Genomic DNA, 23,638 nt, shown 5'->3' with positions numbered 1-23,638 from the left:
TACTGTGCTTGTATATTCAGTCTGGTGATTACATTGGACTGGTTGGGAGATTCGGTGGATTTCCACATACTAGCAATAGTAAGTCTTGCAGCTATTAGAATGTGTGCTACTATAGTTCTATAACATATTGGGTATAAATCTACGTCTATTCCCAATAGTGCCATCGCAGTGTCAGTTCTCTTATTTCCGCTATAAGTGAGGAAATAGATTTCCAAAAACGTATTCAATTCTTGCCGGCCCAGAGAGTGAGGTGAAGATTTCCTGTTATTTCATTACATCTCCAGCCTATCGGGGAGGCAGAAGGAAATATTTTCGATAATCTATATGGTGTCACCGTACCATCTGTTTAGAATTTGTTGTGAATTATCCCAATGCTCAATGCATGAGGATGCTTTATTATTAATCAATAATGCTTTTTGCCATTGTTTCCACGTAACATTTTGTGAAAGATCCTTTTACCATTTAGTCATATTAGGATTTTTATTATCGGAAAAGGAAAGTAGATTGAAGAATAGTTTTATTCCTTTCTTTTTTGGTGAGTTTTGGCCTGTAAAAAATTGCCATATTTCCGTTCGAATGTCAATATTATCATCGAGTTTCAGATCTTTTAGTCGGGCGCATTTCCTTAGTTTATCCTCCACAACACTCCTGAGATGCAACGGAAGGTTATTATAATAATGGTAACCTTGATTTATCCACTCTTCGGCCGATCGTCTTATTTTATAGTAGTCTATTATTCTTGTAGGTAATGCTACTTTCGAGTATATGTTTCCAGTTTTAGTTTTGGATAGGATATGCTTCCATGCTAATAGTGTTGATTTGATAGGAAGAAAGTTGGGTATGACTATTTTTTTGGGTATTATAATTTTGGCCATAGAAAGGGCAAATAGATCGTGTCCTTTAGTGATCTCTTTTTCATTGTTTGTCCTCATGATAGGAGAACCAGAATTTCATTTGGTCTAATAATGATGCATAGTAGTAATTTTTTATATCTGGCAATCCCATTCCTCCTAAGGCTTTGGGAGTTGTTAATATTGAGAATGCTACTCTGGGTTTTTTCTTATTCCATATAAAATGTTTTAATTTAATATTCATCTGCGTGAAAAATTTGGGGGGTATCAGGATGGGGAGGGACCGGAAATAGTATAAGATTTTAGGTAGTATTTGCATTTTAAAGGCTGCTATTTTACCAACCCATGATAATTGAACGTTTTGGATATGTTGTAGGTCTTTGTTAGTTTGTTCTAGGAGTTTGGGAAAATGAACTTGGAATAATTTGGAGGTTGGGTACGTCAATTGTATACCTAGATATGATATAAATACATCATCCCAATTGTAGCCATATTTCTCACGCAGGTTTTTAATGTGATCTTTCTCAATATTCATAGGTAGGACATAGCATTTGTTTTGATTGATTTTGTAGTAGGAGACTTTACTATATTGATCTAGTATTTTTTGAACCGTGGGTTCGTCATTTCTACACACAGGGCTCACCTCCACCCATCTCACACACACAGGGCTCATCTCCACCGACACAATGCAGCCACTGAAGTGATGACAAAGGGTGTGATAAGGTGCAGGAATTGGGGGGGGGGGGGGAGGACCTGAAATAAGATACCAGTCAGAGAGGGCTATGGGCATGGTTGGCAGAGGAATGAGATGATGAAGATGGATAGGAATGGGTGGGGCAGAAGAATGGGGGAACTCCAGAGAGCAGCTGGCAGAGGTAGCAGAGGATATTGAGATGTACAGAGAGGTGATCCTGCCCCCCACATCTCAAGGGCCCCACACACACTGTGGACCCCACCTACAGGCACTCGCGTGTTTTGGGCGCTGCAGCTGGCATCAGTGACAGGTCCCTCAGAGCCAGCACAGGGCACAGAATCCACTCAGTGTGGAAAACTTTGAGCTTGTGTGTGGAGGAGGAAAATCGGAGAGAGAAGTTGGCTGATGTTGAAGGGTGCTGTGCCTGTAGTCGGTAATACATGCTGCAGTTCCTCTGAGCTCCACAAGGTGGTGATCTCACTCATATCCTAACAGGAAGTCTCTATGGACTACAGACAGGAAGTGATGTCAGGTACAGACGGGAAGTGATGCCAGGTACAGACGGTGTTGTGACAGAATGCTATACCCACTCAGATTGCTATACCCTCGTCACTTCCGCCCCGGTGCGCATGCGCAGAAGGCATTTTGGAGGTCCGATGTGTATAGCGAACAGCTGACTGAGAGGAGGCGGGGCTGAGGCGTCATTGAGTTCTTACAGGGGGGCGGGGCAGGGAGGTCTAGTAGACCTGAGAGGAGGCGGTACACATTTGAGAGGAGGCGGTACGGATGCAAATATCATCAAGTTCTTACAGGGGGCGGGGAGTATAAAGTACCGAAGGAACTACTTTGAATACATTTATTACACGGCCGCCAGTCTCCTAATCCACCCCGCCCCCTGTAAGAACTCGAAGATATTTGCATCCGTACCGCCTCTTCTCAGGTGTACCGCCTCCTCTCAGGTCTACTAATCCTCCCCGCCCCGCCCCCTGTAAGAACTCAATGACGCCTCAGCCCCGCCTATTCTCAGTCAGCTGTTCGCTATACACATCGGACCTCCAGAATGCCTTCTGCGCATGCGCACCGGGGCGGAAGTGACGCGGGTATAGCAATCTGAGCGGGTATAGCATTCTGTCAGAACACCGGGAAGTGATGCCAGGTACAGACGGGAAGTGATGTCAGGTACAGACAGGAAGTTCCGGTTGACAGGTGAGTTGGAAGGAAGTAGAGAGGAGACAGTCCTGGAAGTAGCAGCAGAGGAGGTAATTACAATATGCAGCCAACACAATGATGGAGTGCAGGGGTCAGGAGCATAGAGCCCCTTACATTGCTAGTCAGGAAGATAAAAAATATTGCCCAGCCTGCCCTAAAGAATATGTTCCATCATTGGTGTCAAATGGAGGAAAATATTGAGGGCTCTCTGCAGAGGCGTAACTGGAACCTTTAGTGCCCTGGTGCAAGAAACCATGAAGGACCCCGCTAACCATCAGGTCCCAGGGCTCTCTCCATCAGTCCCGGGGCCCCTACCACTGATTCTGTGGCCCTTTACTTCTGCAGTGGGATGGATTCCTGCTATCTTTGGCCCCCCCCATGGCAGTGGAACAACTGAGCCCAATCACAAGTTCGATGTTTGCGATCTGGTAGTTCCACCACTGACTTGCATGCACAGGATTCCCCCTCCGCCGATTGCACGCACAGGGCTCGCCCCCACCAATTGCACGCACAGGGCTCAACTCCACGATTGCACGCACAGGGCTCGCCCCTCCGTCAATTGCACGCACAGTGTTCGGCTCTGCCGATTGCACGCACAGGGCTCTCCTCTGCCGATTGCACGTACAGGGCTCGCCTCTGCCGATTGCACGCACAGGGCTCGCCTCCGCCGATTGCACGCACAGGGCTGGCCTCTGCCGATTGCACGCACAGGGCTCGCCCTACCAATTGCACACACAGGGCTCATCTCCGCCGATTGCACACACAGGGCTCGCCCCCCACCAATTGCACGAACAGGGCAGAAACTCCAGAGAGCAGCTGACAGAGGTAGGGGTGGAGTTTGAGATGTGCAGAGAGCTGATCCTGCCTCCCCAACACATCTCATGGGGACCCCCACACCACATTCAGGCACTCACCAGGCTCTAGGCACTGCCGTTAGCATAAGTGATGGGTCCCTCCACACAGCGTGCATAGTGTGCTCGGAATGGAGAACTTCGAGCTTGTGTCTGGGGAAGGAGGAGTGGGCAGAGGAGTTGGCTAATGTTGGAGGGCGCTGTGCTCACATTGGGGGGCAGATCAGGGACAGCAGGGGGATCTGCATGGAGGGGACTCTGGAAAGGCTGAATGTGCTGCACAACCTGTTCTCACCAATCCTTCTTGGAAAGCCTGGCATAGCTTGGTTGCTTCCACCAAACAGTGCCTCCTGCCCTCCAAACCCTTCCAGCAGACCAAGAGCTAATACCAGTCTTTTACCCCAAGCATCATACACACACTAGATGTTGAGGTAGAACAAAAGGAATGACTGTTTATTGAACTGAAATACAGGTTTTTGTTTTTTATACACTTCAGAAGTAGGGCAGTCACCTCATGAACAATAAAACAAAATATTTACTGAAAACATCGCACACTGGTTTAGATAACGAGGTAGAGTTGACGCCAGACTAATCTCATCATGTAGGAACCTCCAAAAGTTAGCCAAATAAGCCAACAGACAGAAATAATAGGTGACAATGGGAATTCACACCTAGGGGACACACATAACATAAACAGTGATCCCACCCCACCTCAGACTGTCCGGCAACAGCCTACAACAGTCTATGAGCCAAAACCCATACAATGTTTCAGCAGTCTGAAAAGGTGGAATATATTTATCTTCATAGATCTCTTGAGGGATATCTTTGATAAATATTTTTGCCCCAATTGAAGGAGCCTCTCTAACCCAGGCTGCAGGAGGGCCACTATATTCCCTCTGACCATTAACCTGTAAAAGATGAATATTACATCTGTCCATCCAACTCTAGAAGGGAAGCCTTATTGTCTTCAGAGAATTAATCCAAGCCTTGCTTTGCTCTCAGCCTCCAATACGTGGTTGTCTATTTTTAGCGAATGATCTGTGTGACGGTCTGACCCCCTCTCACCGTCACGGGTTCCCCTTTTTCTCAGCAGAACAGCAATAAAACCATCTAGGGGAAATGACACCGGCATAGCATAACAACCCCCATACATGAGCCAAGGCTTAATGCTGGGTAAAAGACTCTTTATTGACCAGTCTCACACACTATCTATAGCACAGGGACACATCCCCCTCCCCCCTCCTGACCAGGTCGGGGCCCCGATTACATTATCATGGAGATGAGATTGTGTACTGAAAGAGAATTAACCTGAACCAATTATCTAACCATCTGGACAGAAGTTCATTAGCAATTAACAAAGAGACAGGCTGAACAGAACACACAGCACACCTTAATATACAAACAATTGGAAGACCACCAGGGATAGACCGCCCGTCTCCGACACCAAAGAACATGGAACAGAGGCCAAGGTGAATGGCTCTTTCAATGAACATATTCAGAATCAAACAGGCCAGGGATAGTCTTCATATATTTCTTGAGATATATTCCTGACAAATATTACCGTTCCGTTTGAGTAATCCAAACCAAATGTAGGAAATGTGTCCAGAGTGATAGGGTTCTCCTTCACAATCTGCTCTCCATGTGCCATAATCAGTGGGTAGCAGGCTTGCACCTCGTCCTCTCCAAAAGTCCCTGTCTCAGTTGGGTCTGTCACAGCGATCACTGGGAGAGCCTCTACTTATACTGGCACTCCTTAGGATCCTTCCTGCTGTCTTGGTGCCTCCTCCCCCTTGCATTGATGTGACACCTGGGCCAGGTTGCAGGTGGGACCTTTGCAACCGTGGCAGTTCAGCCACTGGTTCTGAGTAAAGAGCTGAGGGGTCTCTGAGGAGATAGTGGGACTAAAGGACAGGTGGCAAACACAAGGCTCATGGGCCAAATCCGGCGGAAAAGAGCAGGTCTCCTCAGCCCTCCGGAACCCAGGGACTGCCTGAATGCTTGGAATCTGCTGAAACACCACCAGCCGCTCTTGGGGCGCCATGTCCGACCCTCAAAATTTCTTACCCAGATGTAAGTCACTACATTATCTCTGTAATAAAAATTACTTATACCACACTCAAGAGGCGCTTTCCCATCTTTTTACTTTCCTGCACAGAGTTGACTTCACTCCTTCGGTCAGCAGCCCTGAGTGCCTTTCGATCCACCCATCCATTCCCGGATCCATCACGGACTTATTCATCCCTTACTGGATTCCAGGTTGATCTACTCCCCTTGTTTCATTTATGGATTTGCACATGTACTGCTAATTTTGTCTCCCTTGTGTATACCCACCCAATATCAAGCCGACCTGTATTCGGGTTCATCCAGGATACACATCCCTACCCTATATTGCAGCTTACCCCGTTATAGCACCACCTATGAGCACCATACTGCCAATCCTTTTTTGCCCAGGCCTTTGTTGTGTGGCCCTCACAGTGACCTCCGGCCACCACCTCTCTTGCTCACTGCTGTTCGTTTTTCTCAATGCCAGGTTTCCCAGGCAACGAGTAAACATCCTCCTCCTCAGTCCAGCGAGCTGCGCCGGCTTTCTGTCAATGCATGCGCGGCCAGTTGGTCTCCAAAGAAACAAGAATAAACATTTCCCGTTCTTTCACCTCCTCAGTCCCTCTAGTGGTGCCGGCTATTTGTGAGCTGAGCGCATGCCCGTTGGACACGGCATAGCTGTTAGTGGCGGAGGTTCCTGATAGCTCTGGCGGGTATGGATTTTTTTCCCATCCAGTGGGCTGCATCCACAGGACAGGCTTTTTGAGGACTTGCTTTATACCTTAGTGGCAATGGAGAGGCAGTGTTGTGCTGATGATTTTGAAGTGATGGTGAAAAAAGACAAATAGGGCAGAACTGAACACTGGTACTGGTGCTGAACACAGAGATCCGCCTACACAGGGAGGTACTAACTATAGCCCAATACACAGGGAGGGAACCACCTACATGGGAGGTACCAGAGCTGGGCCAGGTAGGAAGGTAGGAGAGTACAGATGTGAAGAGGGAGGGGGGGGGGCGATAGCTGTGGAGGCAGATGTGTGCAGAGGTGGGGGATGGGAAGAATGTTGTGGGTGCAGACGTCAGAACTGGGGTGGGGAAATGAGATGTTGCACACTCTGCATAGCCCACTCCTGAACCCTTCACTCTGTACATAACATCCTCCTGAACACCAGACACTGTAGGTAATGCACTCTGTACATAACGCACTCCTGAACCCTACACTGTGTACATAACACCCTTCTGATCCCTGCACTCTATACATAGCGCACTCCGGAACCCTGCACTGTGTATGTAGCGCATTCCTGAGCTCTGCACGTAATGCACTCCTGAACTCTGCACGGAACACGCTCCTGATCCCTGCTCTCTGTACGTAGCGCACTCCTGATGCCTTCACTCTGTACGTAGCGCACTCCTGATGCCTTCACTCTGTACATAGCGCACTCCTGATGCCTTCACTCTGTACGTAGCGCACTCCTGATGCCTTCACTCTGTACGTAGCGCACTCCTGATGCCTTCACTCTGTACGTAGCGCACCCCTGATCCCTGCACTCTATACATAGCGCACCCCTGATCCCTGCACTCTATACATAGCGCACCCCTGATCCCTGCACTCTATACGTAGCGCACCCCTGATCCCTGCACTCTATACGTAGCGCACCCCTGATCCCTGCACTCTGTACGTAGCGCACTCCTGATCCCTGCACTCTGTACATAGCGCACCCCTGATCCCTGCACTCTGTACATAGCGCACTCCTGATCCCTGCACTCTGTACATAGCGCACCCCTGATCCCTGCACTCTGTACATAGCGCACCCCTGATCCCTGCACTCTGTACGTAGCGCACCCCTGATCCCTGCACTCTGTACGTAGCGCACCCCTGATCCCTGCACTCTGTACGTAGCGCACCCCTGATCCCTGCACTCTGTACGTAGCGCACCCCTGATCCCTGCACTCTGTACGTAGCGCACCCCTGATCCCTGCACTCTGTACATAGCGCACCCCTGATCCCTGCACTCTGTACATAGCGCACCCCTGATCCCTGCACTCTGTACATAGCGCACCCCTGATCCCTGCACTCTGTACATAGCGCACCCCTGATCCCTGCACTCTGTACATAGCGCACCCCTGATCCCTGCACTCTGTACATAGCGCACCCCTGATCCCTGCACTCTGTACATAGCGCACCCCTGATCCCTGCACTCTGTACATAGCGCACCCCTGATCCCTGCACTCTGTACATAGCGCACCCCTGATCCCTGCACTCTGTACATAGCGCACCCCTGATCCCTGCACTCTGTACGTAGCGCACTCCTGAAATAAATGCACAGAAAATTATTTATGATAATAAAGAGTAGGAACATAGTCCTACAGATAAAACCGGCCCTTTGAAGGCAACCATACTGCTGATGCAGCCCAAATAATTTGAGTTTGACACCCCTGCTCTAAAGGGTTTACTTCATCTGAAGGTCCCTGAGATCCTGGGGGGGGGGGGGGGGTGTAGCAGAAGGACTTTGGGGGCCTCCTAAGAATAACAGGGGTGAACAACTCTGAGAGGTTAGTGGGGCTGAATGGCTGTGGGGACCTCTGAGGCTGTGAGGGGCTTTCGGGCTTGTTTGGGCTCTTGGTCTCTGATGGTCCTCCCACCCCACCTGCACCTACTTTTTTGACCTCCTTAAAGAACTCCTGCCAGCAAGTGAAGGAAGCCTTCACCATCTCACTGGTGAAGGAATATGTTGCAGGATACAAAATAGACCAAGACCAAGAGGACAAACCCCTCCCCCCGATTATCCTTATTCTACCCACACTGGGCTGCTATTGGAGAAAACAGAACAGATTCCTCCCCCACAGTTCTGTACTGCACCAGCAGCATCCTCCTGCTATCCAATCCATTCTCTTACTGCAGAGAGTGACAGTGACATCACTCCTGTCAGTCAGCAGGCTGCCGGAGATTGGAGCCTTACAGCCGGAGTTCTGGTAATTATCCTGATTAGCCGGCAACTCCGGCCAAAAGCCAGCAAGTTCCCCTTCCTGGACATCATGATGACCCAACATTGACCTCACAGCACTGCCTCAGAGCAAACAAGTCTCAGGAAGGATCGTATTTATCATTCCTTGTCTGCAGATCTAATACTAATCAAATCCAGTTCAGAAATCAAACAAACCCAACAGAGGAAAGGGAATTTCTGATCCGGCAGGTCAAGAGAGTCCCAGGACCTCAAAAGTATAGCAAACTTTAAACAGTCCAAACTAAATGTGTTCCCATTGGGTCAGTAGTTCTTAAATGTACAGCAACCCTCCTATTACCCCCCCCCCCCCTCCACATCCTATTATTGTGTGATCAATACCATCCAAATAATTCTTACCTTCATTTCCCAGAGTTATCCGTCTACAAGGAGACCTGTATGGATGAAATGACGGCACCAATGGGGATGGAGGAGGACCGGAGTCACATGACTGAGAAGATCCTAAACCTCAGCCTGGAGATCATCTACCTGCTAAGATTTCCTATATAGATATTAATCCCAGATATACATCCAAAACGGCAATATGGGAGAATGTCTGAGATAATGTGTACACACAATAACAGCTTATGTCAAACTACATACAAACTACAATATTATATTTAGACATTACCAGAGTATATTATTTATATTATACATCCCTCTATAACGGGTCTCTTCAGGTAGGCGGAATTATAACACCAATCTCTATTGGATATATAGATGCATCTTCTATACCTTTAGCAGTTTATATAATAGCATGTGTCTGTGTAAATGACAGGACCTGTCTGTCAGGCCTCAGTGGTTTAGGACTGCATTGGTCTGGTACAGTATCCTCACCATCACTGTCTATTATATTCTACAGCTATGCACAATATATACATCAACTGTATGTTTAGGGAAAATTGGCGGAGCTCCTGAAATGGTGTTTTTATTTCTACATGGAAATGCCTTTTGTAACAGCACTGTAATACATGCAAGTCTGGCTTGGGACTATAGATACTGAATTATGGTAATGAATATATAGTTTATTGACCCATGTATTTATATTTGTAGACGATTGATGCCTACTTCACCCCTGAGGAAGGAGGTGTGAAAGCCCCGAAACGGGCCGGGTGGAGGACATCAGTCTTTGTAAACTGTATACACTGGTGTAATTGTAGCTTCGCATTCCATGTACATGTTTTCTGAATGAAATAGATTTTACATAATGTGAGGGTTCTTTCCTTGTTTGCCCTTCTTAACTTCTGGTTGGGTGTGTGGAAACTCTACGATCGATCGGGTAATCAAGACACTGGCAACATGTTGAGTGTAGCAAGATTACATTTGTTTATTGGTACAGAATATCTTATATACAACCTAAACCGTGCAACCGCCCCTTCATGGACCAATCGTATTCAAAAGTTAATAGCGTGACATAGAAACGGCCTCTTCTAGATAGTAACAACATTAAAATAGAAGCTAACGATTAGTCAAATGTTTGTTTAAGAATAGAATTAATGGCGTGGCATAGAAACTAAATGTTTGGTTAAATAGAGTTAACACCTGATGACCACATAGGCACAAGGAATCTTTATCTTTTATCCATTTATACACGTATAGCTCGTTACAAAACTAATGGTCACCAAACATTACATTCTTAATAACATTAAGATCTTATCTACAATATAGAAACCGCAGCTACATTTCCTCTTCTCCTAGCATGTACAGTCTTGCTTTGCAAAATATATGGTTTGTTACAAAGGTCATAATCATTTTCAATTTACTGTTCATTAAAGCATACATTTATATAGCCATCTACTTAAAAGTGGCTCCCACCTTATCTCACACATAATATAGTTGTATTATATACTCAGTGCCTAAAAAGTCCCATCCAGGGAGGAGTTCCAATGTTCTTATATTCAATTAGGTGTAAATAGGAATCTAACATCTATTTCTTCACCGGATTCTTAGTAAATGAAGCCCCTTGTGTTCCAAGAAAAGAGCAGAAAGTTCCCGGAGAACTAGGACATCCATTATAGGAATTCACTTTATGAAATAAAATACGGCCAATATTCCTCATGAGTGTCATTCATTCAACACATTTTGAAAAAATACACCTCTAAATGGCTACAAAATCTTCCCGCACAAAATGTACTCAGCCAATGAGAGGTAAGGACTCCATTTTTATTTTTCTCCTGCTATCAATGGCCAACACGGGACAACACTTCATCCAGGTCTCTGGTGATCTCTGATCTCCTTATGAAGGGTTTCGTACATGATGAAGATCAGCCATGGAGTATATCTGAGGTGTATATCAGGGTGTGCTTCTTCCCCACATGTCCAGCAACATTCATATAGAAGACATTTCCCGCACTCAAGGCACTAATACACCTTGAGTGTTGTGTGGGATCCCTGATGTACAGGAAGGCAGGGCTTCAGTAAAGAACAATTCCCTCACTCTGGACAGGAATACGGCTTCTCCCCCGTGTGAGATCTCTGATGTTTGCAAAAACAGGATTTATCTGAGAAACATTTCCCGCACTCAGGACAGGAATAAGGTTTCTCCCCCGTGTGAGATCTCTGATGTGTGTTAAGATGGACCTTCTGTGAAAAACATTTTCCACACTCAAGACAGGAAAACGGCTTCTCCCCCGTGTGAGATCTCTGATGTCTGGAAAGATATGACTTCAGTGAAAACCATTTCCCACACTCAGGACAGGAATACGGTTTCTCCCCCGTGTGAGACCTCTGATGTATGGAAAGATCGAACTTCTGTGAAAAACATTTCCCACACTCAGGACAGGAATACGGCTTCTCCCCCGTGTGAGACCTCTGATGTTTGTAAAGACTGGAGTTCTGTGAAAAACATTTCCCGCACTCAGGACAGGGATAAGGCTTCTCCCCTGTGTGAGATCTCTGATGTATGCGAAGATAGGATTTATCTGAGAAACATTTCCCGCACTCAGGACAGGAATAAGGATTCTCCCTCGCGTGAGAGCTCTGATGTTTGTAAAGAGAGGACTTCTTTGAAAACCATTTCCCACACTCAGGACAGGAATACGGCTTCTCCCCCGTGTGAGATCTCTGATGGGTGGAAAGATTGGACTTATTAGAAAAACATTTCCCACACTCAGGACAGAAATATGGCTTCTCCCCCGTGTGAGATCTCTGATGTTTGCGAAGATAGGATTTATCTGAGAAACATTTCCCGCACTCAGAACAAGAATAAGGTTTCTCCGCCATGTGAGATCTCTGATGTTTGGAAAAAGCAGACTTATTTGAAAAACATTTCCCGCACTCAGAACAGGAATATGGTTTTTCCCCTGTGTGAAGTCTTTGATGTGTGACAAGATTTGATTTTATTTCAAAACATTTCCCGCACTCAGGACAGGGATACGGCTTCTCTCCCGTGTGAAATCTCTGATGTATGTAAAGAGCGGACTTCACTGAAAAACATTTCCCGCACTCAGGACAGGGATAAAGCTTCTCTCCCGTGTGGGATCGTTTATGCACAATAAGTTTGGATTCAAAACGGAAAAATTTCCCGCACTCAGCACAGGAAAACCTCTTATCTGTTGGAAGGACGGCACCGTGTGTGATGTCATCTTCTACTTTACAGTCTGGAGACAAAGTGAGAGAATCCTCTGAGGTTTTCCTCATCTCCCGTCCATCTACTAAAATAGAAATACAAAGATTATTACTAGACATCAGCAGATTGGTTCCCCTAAACTAGGACTCCGCCCACATCAGGCAGCTTTGTCTCTGAGGATCTTACAATTCCCCCCTCAAGGTAACTAGTAAATGGGTCCTCTGATCTCCTACCAGTTCATTTCTATAATTGAGAGAGATGAGAAGGTTGTCAGGGTGAAGGTCACACGTTTATTGGTACATACAGATATACAACCATAACATGGAAAATGTATAGAAATAAAATGCTGATAAGACCGGCAGATGTCCCCAAGTCCAGGTTCATAGAAACCAGCATAGCAGAATATAAAAGTTGAATGCAATCATTACATCAGCAGGACTGACGCGTTTCGAGGACTAAATATGCCGCTTCATCAGAAGTAGATGTATGATATGAATCTATAAAAAATATAGAAGTATGAGAAAAAGCAGCAATGGTAACTAATAAAACCTGGAAACGGGGGAGGGCAAGGGAGACAGAACCCCCCCTTATTCCCAAAACTTACACTGTAACTTTAGCTGGGACTGGCACTGGGGGCAAAAACATCACCCTGGGTGTCTCCCACGGGGGATGAGGACCCACAAGGCGGGCAGATACGGCAGACTACGCCACACACAGGGAGCGGGTATGGATACATGGAGTGGGTTGGGATACATGGAGTGGGTAAGGATACAGGGAGTGGGTACGGATACAGGGAGTGGGTACGGATACATGGAGTGGGTACGGATACATGGAGTGGGTTGGGATACATGGAATGGGTATGGATACATGGAGCGGGTACGGATACAGGGAGTGGGTACGGATACATGGAGCGGGTACGGATACAGGGAGCGGGTACGGATACAGGGAGCGGGTATGGATACATGGAGTGGGTACGGATACATGGAGTGGGTACGGATACATGGAGTGGGTACGGATACATGGAGTGGGTACGGATACATGGAATGGGTACGGATACATGGAGTGGGTACGGATACATGGAGTGGGTTGGGATACATGGAATGGGTAAGGATACATGGAGTGGGTACGGATACATGGAGTGGGTTGGGATACATGGAATGGGTACGGATACATGGAGTGGGTACGGATACATGGAGTGGGTACGGATACATGGAGTGGGTACGGATACATGGAGTGGGTTGGGATACATGGAATGGGTATGGATACATGGAGCGGGTACAGATACATGGAGTGGGTACGGATACATGGAGTGGGTACAGATACATGGAGTGGGTACAGATACATGGAGTGGGTACGGATACATGGAGTGGGTACGGATACATGGAGCGGGTACGGATACAGGGAGCGGGTACGGATACATGGAGTGGGTACGGATACATGGAGCGGGTATGGATACAGGGAGTGGGTACAGATACATGGAGTGGGTACGGATACATGGAGTGGGGCTAGTAGAGACATAGAAGAATATCTGTAGTAAATAAGTAGAAATGTGTAATAAATATCTATATACTGAATGACCACTTTAGCCCCAGCCCCCGCAGATGTACGGCGCTCGCTTGGGAGGAGCCAGGGGGCGATCGCTCGCCGCTGACAGAGAAGGACGGACGGCTGATGTAAACACAACCAACTGTCATTCTCCCTGAAGTGATCACAGAGGCTATATAGGATCGCATGTCTCTGTGATGACTTCACAAGCCACGCCCCCCCACAGTTAGAATCACGCCCCTAGGGTCACATTTAACCCCTTGATCACCAATACTGTTAACCCCTTCCCTGCCAGTGTCATTAGTATAGTGACAGTGCATATTTTTAGCACATTTTATTTAAGGAGTTTTATTAATAGTGTTATAATAATATTTATTGTCCCCTATCGTATTTATTTCCTGGTTTTAAATACCTGGGTGTTTAGCACAATAATATTATTGTTTAATTTTACTTTTAAAATATAGTTAATAATGGTGGATAGTCATGCGTTTTTGTCCCCAGTTGTGTTTCAAGATAAGAGGGATAACTTTGCATCTTCTCATTTTTTTAGCCTTTGTTATTTATTTATCCCATTGTCCATTCTTTATATTCTTTATATCCATGAATTATGGCAGTTTATGTGGTAATATTGTTGTAGTAAGGCTGCTACGTTCTGGCTGTGTCAACAGGGGGTTAACTAGGGCAGTGCTGGTAGGTTCGTTCCCAGCTTCAGATGGGTGTGTTAAGCCCCGTACACATGTACCGAATGTCGGCCGAACGATCGGCCGTCTTTTGTCCGGTGCTGTCCTGTCGGTTGAAAAGTGCTAAAGACTGCACACGAATTTTGTCGGCCAACAACAACCAACTGCAGAAGTGATGCCATGTAATGGTTAACTTTCCCTGTGTTTTTTCTTCTCTGAGCATGCCCAGTCTTGCTCATCTGCTGTCTGTCGGCCGAATTCTGTACTGACTGGCGAACAATCGGCCATTCTGGTGACGGCCAACAAAAATTTTAAAGGCTGCACACCCGATTCTGTTCGGCCGAAAAGCCGCAGTCGGTTGTCGGAAGCATCATACTAACAAGCCGACAATCGGCCGATCATTCGGCGGCCGAATATTTACGGCCGACAATCGCTACGTGTGTACGGGCCTTTAGTGTGACAATGAAAACACACACTGGGGCGGGAGGGAAGGAGTGAATACCTGGCTGCCTTGTAATCTTATGGACGAGTTGCAGCTCATTGGCTCTATATAATGCGGGGATGACAGGCTCCTACATAAGCCGCTGAGGAAGCCCCTCCCCTTATGGGACATCCCACGTACGGAAGGGAGGAGCCGTTCTCACAGAGCCGCTGGAGGAAGTGTAAGACTGTTCAGTAAGAGAGGATGTGATGTGCCTGCTGTATGCCGGTAATAAGTGAGAGGCTTTCTTATGCTTTAATTAATAAATACGTTAGACATACTTCACTATGTGCGATCCCTCGCCTTTCTTTGAGTCACACCACTAAGAGAGCAAGCTTTTGGATTGTCTGATCGGTATCCCCTGGAGGTATTTGGAGCAACTGGGATCATCCCATCCATCCATCCATTCTGCCAAAGGTGTTATCGTCGGTGTTCAGTAGCAGGTGGAATCTGTCCTGGTGATTTGACCCTTTGTGGTCAGTGCTTTGAGGTGAGCGGCCATTCTATCTGGTGGTGGATTTGTAGTATCTAGACCACAGCATTGGCTCCGAGTGCATCTTCATCCACACGGGGCCCTTCCTTCATCCACACGGGGCCCTTCCTTCATCCACACGGGGCCCTTCCTTCATCCACATGGGGCCCTTCCTTCATCCACATGGGGCCCATCCACACGGGGCCCTTCCTTCATCCACACGGGGCCCGTCCTTCATCCACACGGGGCCCGTCCTTCATCCACACGGGGCCCTTCCTTCATCCACACGGGGCCCTTCCTTCATCCACACGGGGCCCTTCCTTTATCCACACGGGGCCCTTCCTTTATCCACACGGGGCCCTTCCAACATCCACATGGGGCCCTTCCAACATCCACACAGGGCCCTTCCTTTATCCACACGGGGCCCTTCCTTTATCCACACGGGGCCCTTCCTTCATCCACACGGGGCCCTTCCTTTATCCACACGGGGCCCTTCCTTTATCCACACGGGGCCCTTCCTTCATCCACACGGGGCCCTTCCTTCATCCACACGGGGCCCTTCCTTTATCCACACGGGGCCCTTCCTTTATCCACACGGGGCCCTTCCTTCATCCACACGGGGCCCTTCCTTTATCCACACGGGGCCCTTCCTTCATCCACACGGGGCCCTTCCTTCATCCACACGGGGCCCTTCCTTCATCCACACGGGGCCCTTCCTTTATCCACACGGGGCCCTTCCTCCTTTGCATGGACTGTATCTCCTATTCAATTGATTCATTTTAGTTTTAGCGCTGCACTAATTTCCTATCATTGTTTTTTTTGTGGTTATTTAGATGAACTTTGAGTGTCGGCTGCTTTTGTCTTTAGTGGAGTTGTATGCGCTGATATATTTTCACTTTTCTATATTTATAGCACTGATTACTGTAGTAATGTCACTGGTTCCCCCAAAAGTATCAAAAATGTCAGTTAGGGGTCCGATCTGTCCGCCGCAATGTCGCAGTCCTGCAAAAAATCGCAGATCACCGCCATTACTAGTAAATAAATAAATAAATAAATAAAAATGACATAAATCTTTCTCGCAGTTAGTAGATGCGATAACTTTTGCGCAAACCAATCAAAAATATGTGTCAGAAAACAAATTGGCCTAAAATGTTAAAAAATTTAGATTTTCACATTATTTTTTTTTGGGAATTTCATATAAAATAATGTGAAAAATATTGTTATTTTTTCAAAATTGTTGCTATTTTTTTGTTTATAGCGCAAAAAATAAAAATCACACAGGTGATCAAATACCACCAAAAGAAAGCTCTGTTTATGGGAAAAAAAGGACGTCAATTTCGTTTAGGTACAGCGTCGCACGACCGCGCAATTGTCCATTAAAGTCACGCAGTGCCGAATCGCAAAATAGGGCCTGGTCATTGAGCAGCCGAATCCTGAAAGTAGTAATGAGAGTAGATGGTGAGACTAGCAGAGTGTAGGTGGGAAAGTGAAGGGATGAAATGGGAATGCTTGTGAAGAAGGATAGGATGAAAAGGAAGTGAAGTCCACACCAAGGAGGGTGTGAAGGAACATGGGGGGTGATAAAAGTCACAAAAAAAGGGAGGAAATAGATGGGAACCGGAACCATCACCGGGGCCAGGAAGGAGCTGTGATAGAAAAAGAGGACCCAAGATAACAAAACCAGAGAAGAAATGTGCCGGGGAATCACCAGAGGAAAATCCAAACCCCAAAAACAAAATGTGTCCCGTGACCGCCGAAAGCTGCCCTTCCCTATGAGTCCAGTGTCACGGCGTCACGGCACTGCACATAGACGCGGCCACTGCGGGAATGGTAAATGCCGAGGCAGAACCGTCCGACGGGCCGCCTATTGTACACTGAGATAGGAAACAGCTGTCGGCGCATTGTCGCCAAAAATGACGTCACACGCCGGACGCAGGGCGTGGCGGCACCGCCCAACTGGTCCCCCGCGTCCAGAAGGCAAGGGGGAACAAGGAGGATATCCGGCACGCATCGCAGCTCCCGATTGGGACAACGGAGGCCAAGAAAAGCCACAAGACGTAAGATCAAAAAGCTGAAAACACGAGAGAGGATTATTTAGGACACATTTGTTTTTGGGGTTTGGATTTTCCTCTGGTGATTCCCCGGCACATTTCTTCTCTGGTTTTGTTATCTTGGGTCCTCTTTTTTATCACAGCTCCTTCCTGGCCCCGGTGATGGTTCCGGTTCCCATCTATTTCCTCCCTTTTTTTGTGACTTTTATCACCCCCCATGTTCCTTCACACCCTCCTTGGTGTGGACTTCACTTCCTTTTCATCCTATCCTTCTTCACAAGCATTCCCATTTCATCCCTTCACTTTCCCACCTACACTCTGCTAGTCTCACCATCTACTCTCATTACCACTTTCAGGATTTGGCTGCTCAATGACCAGGCCCTATTTTGCGTTTCGGCACTGCGTTATTTAAACGGACAATTGTGTGGTCGTGCGACGCTTTACCCAAACGAAATTAATGTCCTTTTTTTCCCATAAATAGAGCTTTCTTTTGGTGGTATTTGATCACCTGTGCGATTTTTATTTTTTGCGCTATAAACAAAAAAATAGCAACAATTTTGAAAAAATATTTTTCACATTATTTTATATGAAATTCCCCCCCAAAAAAACATTTTAGGCCAATTTGTTTTCTGCTACATATTTTTGGTAAAAAAAAAAATCGCAATAAGCGTATTTTGATTGGTTTGCGCAAAAGTTATCGCATCTACTAACTACGGGAAAGACTTATGTCATTTTTATTTTTTATTTTTTTTTACTAGTTTTAGTGAGACTGCGACATTGCGGCGGACAGATCGGACCCGACTGACATTTTTGACACAGTGACATTACTACAGTAATCAGTGCTAAAAATATGCACTGGTACTGTAAAAGTGACACTGCCAGGGAAGGGGTGAACAGTATTGGTGATCAAGGGGTTAAATGTGACCCTAGGGGCGTAATTCTTTGTGTGGGGGGGCGTGGCTTGTGAAGTCATCACAGAGACATGCGATCCTATATAGCCTCTGTGATCACTTCAGGGAGAATGACAGTTGGTTGTGTTTACATCAGCCGTCCGTCCTTCTCTGTCAGTGGCGGGAGATCGCGAGTGGGCGGCGGCCATCGGAGCCGTCTGTCACAAGCACTAGCTTCCCCGCTGATGAGCAGAAGCGCGCCTCCGGCAGCGAGCGATCGCCCCCTAGCTCCTCCCAGGCGTACATCTGCGGGGGCTGGGGCTAAAGTGGTCATTCAGTATATAGATATTTATTACACATTTCTACTTATTTACTACAGATATTCTTCTATGTCTCTACTAGCCCCACTCCATGTATCCGTACCCACTCCATGTATCCGTACCCACTCCATTTATCCGTACCCACTCCATTTATCCGTACCCACTCCATTTATCCGTACCCACTCCCTGTATCCGTACCCACTCCCTGTATCCGTACCCACTCCATGTATCCGTACCCACTCCATGTATCCGTACCCACTCCATTTATCCGTACCCACTCCCTGTATCCGTACCCAATCCATGTATCCCTACCCACTCCATGTATCCCTACCCACTCCATGTATCCCTACCCACTCCATGTATCCCTACCCACTCCATGTATCCGTACCCACTCCATTTATCCGTACCCACTCCCTGTATCCGTACCCACTCCATTTATCCGTACCCGCTCCATGTATCCGTACCCACTCCCTGTATCCGTACCCAATCCATGTATCCGTACCCACTCCATGTATCCCTACCCACTCCATGTATCCCTACCCACTCCATGTATCCCTACCCACTCCATGTATCCCTACCCAAGCCATGTATCCGTACCCACTCCATGTGTGTGGCGTGGTCTGCCGTGTCTGCCTGCCTTGTGGGTCCTCAGCTCCCGTGGGAGACACCCAGGGTCATGTTTTTGCCCCCAGTGCCAGTCGCAGCTAAAGTTACAGTGTAAGTTTTGGGAATTGGGGGGGGGGGCTCTGTCTCCCTTCCCCTCCCCCCTCCCAGTTTTTATTAGTCAGTCAAATTGGTCAGGGAAGCAGCCTGTAAGGCAAAATGGGGAATAAAACGGTGATAATAACCTGCGATCCCCAAAAATGCACGAACCTGTTTCTTGTTGGTGGGTCGTGGTCAATCCTGAATAGCCTCAACTTTGTTTATTTGGGGCTTGATTAGACCTCTTCCAATGGTATACCCCAGATACTTCACCTCTTCTAGCCCAAGGGTACATTTTTTTGGATTGGCTGTAAACCCGGCTTTCCAGATGGAATCCAACATAGCCTGAACTTTTGGTAAGTGTGAGTCCCAATCCTCACTGCGGATGACCACGTCATCGAGGTATGCAGCAGCATAGGCTTGATGCGGCCGAAGGGTCTTATCCATGATGCGTTGAAATGTGGCGGGAGCATTCTGTAACCCAAAAGGCATCCTCCGATATTGGAAAGATCCGTCTGGAGTTACAAATGCTGTTTTTTCCCTGGCCGACCCCGAGAGAGGAATTTGCCAATAACCCTTGGTCAGGTCTAACGTCGTCATGTACCGGGCAGTGCCTAGGCGATCAATCAGTTCATCTATGCGGGGCATAGGATAGGCGAAAGTCATTACAAAACCGCTAACTTCCATCTGGTTTGGGCACTAAGACAATGGGACTGGACCAATCACTATTTGACTCTTCTATCACCCCTAACTCAAGCATTTTTTTTATTTCCTGGCGAATCGCCTCTCGCCGGGCTTCTGGAATTCTATAAGGCTTTAACTTGACCTTATCCCCTGGTGTGGTGATGATGTCATGTTTAACTCCGGAGACCCAACCTGGCAGGTCTGAAAACTTCTCCCTATTAAGGAGCACAAATTCTTTAACCTCCTGTTGCTGAGTTTTGGACAGAGTCTCCGCTATCACAACTTCAGGGACAGCCAGGTTAAATGGAGCAGAAAATCAGGTAGTCTTAGCGACCAAGGATTCTATCCTTCCATGGTTTCAAGTTCACGTGATAGGGCTGCTCAGGTTTTCATCTTCCCAGCAATGGTAACAAATCAACCTTCTGGTCCTCTCCTGTGGGATGGGTCTTCCAGGCCGCTCTCGCCAAACATTAGCAGTAGTCCCGATAATACCTCTAGTTGCTCTTTGGTCCCTCTCCCCCCCCATCCCTTGATGCAGTCTTACCTATAGGTGGGGAGGGTCTGGTCTTTGGGTGAAAAGTCTGTGCGTCTCTGGGGAAAGAGGTCAAATCCTCTGTTGTTAGGTACCTTTCGACCAGGTCTACTAGTTTGTCTGCGGTTTCCGGACCACCATGGCTCACCCATTTCTGCGGGGTGTTAGGAAGAGACCTAAGAAATTTGTCCATGACTATTCGCTCCAAAATTTTTGGTCAGGACAGAATTTTTGGCTGCAGCCATTTCCTAGCCAAATGGATGAGGTCATACATCTGCGACCGAGGTGGCTTCCTCAGCTGATAACTCCAATTGTGGACCCGCTGAGCACGGACATCCAAGGTTACCCCAAAACATGCCAATATTTCCTCTTTTAATCGATCATAGTTTTTTTGCATCTGCAAGCTCCAAATCAAAATATGCCTTTTGGGCTTCTCCAGATAATAGGGGGGCCACTAGTCCAGCCCACTGTTCTTTAGGCCAACTCTCTTTCTCCGCTGTTCTTTCAAACATGGTCAGAAACATCTCAGGGTCATCATCTGCAGTCATCTTTGACAATAAATGGCTTACCCGAAAAGTCGGTATGTTACTGGCCTGACTCCCAGCCTCGGCCTGCTGTCTCTGAAGCTGTTTCACGATGGCCTCCATTTGCTGCTGGTGTTTCTGTTCCAAGCCTTCAATGGCCTCTCGGTGAGCCTGTTGTTGAGCTGCCAAAATCCGCTGAAAACCCGCATTTGCCTGCTGTTGATTTGCATTTGCCTGCTGTTGATTTGCATTCGCTATAGCCAGTTGTCTCAGTATCTCCTCCATTTTGGGTTTACTTTAACTGCCCGCGGCACTCAACCATGTGTAAGGGGTTGGCTCGGTAGCGGGTGTGGGTGACCCCTTGGGTGGGTTCGCTACAGAGAGACAGCCGAGGAGTGGTTGAAAACAACGGTCTATGGTTTATTCTTCCAATTTGCTGGAAATAAGTGCAAGCATCCAAACAGCATAAATCAAACAAACATAAAATAAACCCTGGCCACAGGGGCGTCTACCTTCACAACACAGGAACCTACCAATGGAGTCTGTCCCAACCTACTGCTGGGCAGACACTGCTGGTAATACAGCAGAAAACCAATAGTCTATTTGTTTTTCTTTTCACACAGAAAAATTCACCACCACCTCACCTTCAGAAGTCTCTCAGCTCACTGCTCTCCTTAACGCACACAGCCTCAGGATGCAGCAATCAGTAGTCATCCTCTGGATAACTTATAGAGGCCTTAATTGCCTCATTCTGAATAGCTGAAGCTTTCCAACGTCCTAAACCTTTCTGGCAATCTCTGCAGCCGACACCTGATAGTAATTGGTGAATTGTCTAAACAAGGCAGAAATGTATTTCCCGTCTGTGACAACACCCACAGATTTACCTGACTTCCTGTCACATACCTTTTATATTCTGCTATGCTGGTTTCTATGAACCTGGACTTGGGGACATCTGCCGGTCTTATCATCATTTTATTTCTATACATTTTCCATGTTATGGTTGTATATCTGTATGTACCAATAAACATGTGATCTTCACCCTGACAACCTTCTCATCTCTCTCAAGTGAAGTCCCAACTCTCCTTTATTTCTACTTGAATAGGGATGGAGGCGCACGACACCTCCCAAAGTGCGCCTCATTTAAAGTCCCACACCTCCCCCCCTTTGTGCACATAATTTCTTTATTCATGGGCCTTAGTCAGAGAGTGAGGAAACAACGAGAACTGTCTTCTATAGGAGTGACAGGGATGAGGGGATTATAGGACGAGTTTCCCCTCCCCCTCTATCACTCATTGCCATCTTCCCAACACAAGAAGTCCCGCACTTCCTTATTTAGTCCATGATTTAGTCATGAATAACAGCGGGGCTGAGCCCCACCAGAGGTCAGAGAGTGAGGATGGGGGGAGAACAACCAAGAGGAAGACTGGACTGATCCTGAAGATCTCCATCATCGGGTTACTGACTCCTCCCTCATTATCACTTTCTGTTTATCGTTCCAAAGTTGGAGGATGTTATCACATTATTATCACCATGTAAAAGTCTGTCCTCCAATCAGATCATCAGATATAAAATGTCCAGCTGGTAGGAAATGGGTGTAACAAAAGAGAATCCATATTATGTGTATATATAGCAGTGGGTAGAGGGGAGAGAGCAGAAGTCAGGGCGATGTAATGTACAACATAGAGTATATAGTGCAGGGGTTAGGAGTATGTAATGTACAACATAGAGCAGGGGTAATGAATTAAAATTCAAGGAGGTCCGGTCGCTAAAATTTTCATTGGGCCGAGGTCCGAATCTCAAGTCTGTGCACATTTTATGTTAGGGGCACTCTGATAGGCAGAACAAAATGTGCCCACCAGCGTGACCCTTAACATAAAATATGCCCATCAGCGTGCCCCTTAGCATAACATTTGCCCATCAGCGTGACCCTTAACATAAAATAAGGGGCACTCTGACGGGCACATTTTATGATGGTGGGATCGCTGATGGGCAAAACAAAACGTGTAAATCAGCATTGCTCTTAACATAAAATATGCCCATCAGTGTGTACCACAGCATAAATATGCACATCAGCATGCCCCTTAACATAAAATATGCCCATCAGAGTGCCCCTTAACATAAAATATGCCCATCAGCGTGCCCCTTAACATAAAATATGCCCATCAGCGTGCCCCTTAACATAAAATATGCCCATCAGCGTGCCCCTTAGCATAAAACATACCCATCAGCGTGACCCTTAACATAAAATAAGGGGCACACTGATGGGCACATTTTATGTTAGGGGGCACTCTGATGGGCAAAACAAAACGTGTAAATCAGCGTTGCGCTTAACATAAAATATGCCCATCAGCATGTCCCTTAGCATAAAATAAGGGGCACACTGATAGGCACATTTTATGTCAAGGGAGAACTCTGATGGGCACATTTTTATTTTTTTTTTATGGGGCACTATAATGAGCACAACAAAATATGCCATTCTGCACACTTGTTAAAGCTTGTGCAGCTATTCTCCCCTAAAAATGTGCTCCACATACCTGGA

At 46.9% G+C, this 23,638-nt stretch overlaps 3 protein-coding genes and 1 pseudogene across 4 annotated transcripts in view; 1 reads left to right on the top strand and 3 right to left on the bottom strand.

The window, feature by feature from the left end:
- Positions 1–23,638, top strand: part of LOC309567520 (uncharacterized protein) — a gene marked incomplete at its 5' end in the record, with an annotated part of 1,161,679 nt that overhangs the window by 715,503 nt on the left and 422,538 nt on the right. The gene's annotated exons all lie outside the window — the stretch shown is intronic.
- Positions 10,831–23,638, bottom strand: part of LOC309566962 (uncharacterized protein) — a 162,345-nt gene continuing 149,537 nt past the window's right edge. The window contains exon 4 of the mRNA XM_082272282.1: positions 10,831–11,020. The gene's annotated coding sequence lies outside the window, so the exon portion shown is untranslated. The remainder of the gene's footprint in view (positions 11,021–23,638) is intronic.
- The window catches only part of LOC309566963, a 130,751-nt pseudogene continuing 118,196 nt past the window's right edge, over positions 11,084–23,638 (bottom strand). The window contains exons 4-5 of the transcript in view: positions 11,674–12,112; positions 11,084–11,532 (exon numbers count right to left, since the gene is read on the bottom strand). The product of the transcript in view is annotated as an uncharacterized misc_RNA (transcript). The remainder of the gene's footprint in view (positions 11,533–11,673; positions 12,113–23,638) is intronic.
- The window catches only part of LOC309566964 (uncharacterized protein), a gene marked incomplete at its 3' end in the record, with an annotated part of 90,765 nt that continues 89,220 nt past the window's right edge, over positions 22,094–23,638 (bottom strand). The window contains exon 7 of the mRNA XM_082272283.1: positions 22,094–22,107. Within this exon, the coding sequence (XP_082128409.1) occupies positions 22,094–22,107 (14 nt within the window). The remainder of the gene's footprint in view (positions 22,108–23,638) is intronic.

This window comes from Pelophylax lessonae (genome assembly GCF_965119305.1).
Source record: "Pelophylax lessonae genome assembly, chromosome: 11".
Classification (NCBI taxonomy): Eukaryota; Metazoa; Chordata; class Amphibia; order Anura; family Ranidae; genus Pelophylax; species Pelophylax lessonae.
This window is presented reverse-complemented; position numbering and strand designations above follow the sequence as displayed.